The 2,500-nt window shown below is 45.2% G+C and overlaps 1 protein-coding gene across 1 annotated transcript in view; it reads left to right on the forward strand.

Annotated features, from left to right (window-relative positions):
- dock11 (dedicator of cytokinesis 11) overlaps nt 1–2,500 on the forward strand; it is a gene marked incomplete at both ends in the record, with an annotated part of 86,081 nt that overhangs the window by 17,927 nt on the left and 65,654 nt on the right. Inside the window, 2 exon segments of the mRNA XM_080543300.1 lie at nt 52–235; nt 2,047–2,126. Of these exon segments, the coding sequence (XP_080399426.1) occupies nt 52–235; nt 2,047–2,126 (264 nt within the window).

Consider the following 2,500-nt stretch of genomic DNA (forward strand, 5'->3'; position numbering starts at 1 on the left):
GTCCATAAACCTGCCAGTGACTCCAACCAAGCCTCTGTTCTCTCCCCCCAGTGCCCAAAGATGCGCCGTAACGGCTTTGAGCTGAAGATGCAGGAGCGCTACAGCCACTTCCTGGCTGCGGACAGCGAGGCGGAGATGGAGGAGTGGGTGGTCACGCTGAAACAGGTCCTGCAGAGCAGCACAGAGGGCGGGCAGGACAGGAGGAACGGAGGAGATCCCCTCGACTGTGCCCTGGGTGAGGATGGAGGAAGTTGTACACACACACACACACACACACACACACACACACACACACACACACACAAGAACAAACAACTACACAGTGAAGTGAAGTGAAACTTTATTTATATAGCGCCTTTCGTACATGAATGCAACTCAAAGCGCGTTACAATAGAAACAATGATTGAAAACAAGATTACAGAGATGGGGGGGAGGGGGACAAGAGACAACAGGAAGGGAGGGGAGGGAGGGGTTACATCTTTGCTTACACTAAAACAAGCATACATGTCAATAACACTAATAATAACACAGTTAAATAACAATTTGGCTAGTTCCCTCCTGCTGTTATGCCTGCAGTAACGCCACAGTTTGTGCAATAGGCTTTAAATGTTAGATGTTACATGTGACATCAGGTTCTATTTTTAACCTCTGTGACTGAAAGTCTATTTTCCAACCTCTGAAGTAGTAAGTAAGGGTTGAAGATATCGTATTCCCTCTCTATGAACACCCTGAGATTAGTTGTTTTTGACATAAAAGGCTGCAGCTTGTAGCAGGAGCCTGGCACCACTGACTGTCTATGGAGCAATCAGCACTTTGCTGACCATCTGAGTGTCAACACAGTCCTCCAAGATGTTTTTTTCTTTTTTCTACAGTCATAGTTTTCATTCACAGACACCTCAGGCCTGACTATACACACACACACACACACACACACACACACACACACACACACACACACACACACCAGTTTGTAAACATACAACAGTATCTTATTGCTCGTCTTCTCCAGTTGATTCATCATCCTTGGATTAAGTTTGTGTGTGTGTGTGTGTGTGTGTGTGTGTGTACAGCCTGTTAAACATTTCACAGTTGGGGGGGCCATCCATTTTCCATTATGTCAGACCTCCACAAGAGGCCCTCTGGAAACTAATATTTGTCCAAGTGTCTCTGAGATGTTGAGATATCGGGGAGACAGAAAGCAGAACGCTGTGGGAGTTGTTCTGGCCTAGTCCCCAGTCCCCCCTGCAACGCACTGAAGGGAGGCTAACGGCTAACGGCTAAAGATGCATTTAGAGGAAATGCCTCTCTCAGCTCAGTAGAACACCACAGTAGAACATCACAGTAGAACATCACCGTAGATCTTGGCAGAAAACACCATACCACACAGCCAATAATAATAATAATAACTTTATTTGTATAGCGCTTTTCCTGCAAACGTTGCAGCTCAAAGTGCTTTAATCATTATATAATCTTAATTTAATTATTTTGTAATTTAAATGCAATATTAAAAGGATGGGTTTTTATAATCTTAATTTAATTATTTAGTCATTTAAAGGCATTATTAAAAAGATGGGTTTTTAGTCTTGACTTGAACATATTTTGCTGAGGTTGCATCCCTAATGTAAACTGGCAGTGCATTCCACAATTTGGGTGCATAAAATGAGAATGCAGCCTCACCAAACCTCTTCTTTTGGACAGAGAAAACCAGCGTCAGAAGACCTGAGAGCTCTATTGGGCTGATATGCTGAAATGCCTCTCTCAGCTCAGTAGAACACCACACAACTCTTCTTGGCAGAAAAAATACCATACCACACAGCCAATGGCTTTGTGTTGGGGCTCCAAGCATGAAAACTCACCCGCAAAAGGGAAGAATTTGCACACTGAAACAGCCTATTATTATATTATATGTTCCCAAATGTGTTTATTGTGCAGAATATGCGTGTCACATTACATAACGTCCACTACGGTCACATAGTATTGGACTCATACCAGTGAAGTGTGTTCATTCAACATGCTTTTTGACTGACATTGCTCTTGTCCAATCAGATGAGGACACCAGCAGCCAGGGGAAAGGAGAGAGCCTGCTGGAGAGTCTTGGGAGGAGTCTGCACCCTGAACTCATGAAGGTATGAAGCATCTTTTATAACATCAACGTCACCACAGTGGTTTCACATTGATCTATTGACATCTATACTGCTTGGGGCGGCTGTGGCGCAGGAGGTAGAGCCGGTGTCTAATGACCGCAAGGTCGGTAGATCGGCGGTTCGAACCCCGGCTGGATACATGTCGAAGTGTCCTTGGGCAAGACACTGAACCCCAAATTGCTCCCAATGAGCAGGCCGGCGCCTTGCATGGTAGCTTGCCGCCATTGGTGTGTGAATGGGTGAATGGGAGGCTGTTGTAAAGCGCTTTGGAATAAGGCGCTATATCAGTCAGTCTGTTTACCATTTATACTCTGCCTGTCCGTCTGCTCTGAGATGCCCTAGGCTCTCGCTCCTCT

Source organism: Nansenia antarctica, assembly GCF_963989245.1.
Source record: "Nansenia antarctica genome assembly, chromosome: 12".
Taxonomy (NCBI): Eukaryota; Metazoa; Chordata; class Actinopteri; order Argentiniformes; family Microstomatidae; genus Nansenia; species Nansenia antarctica.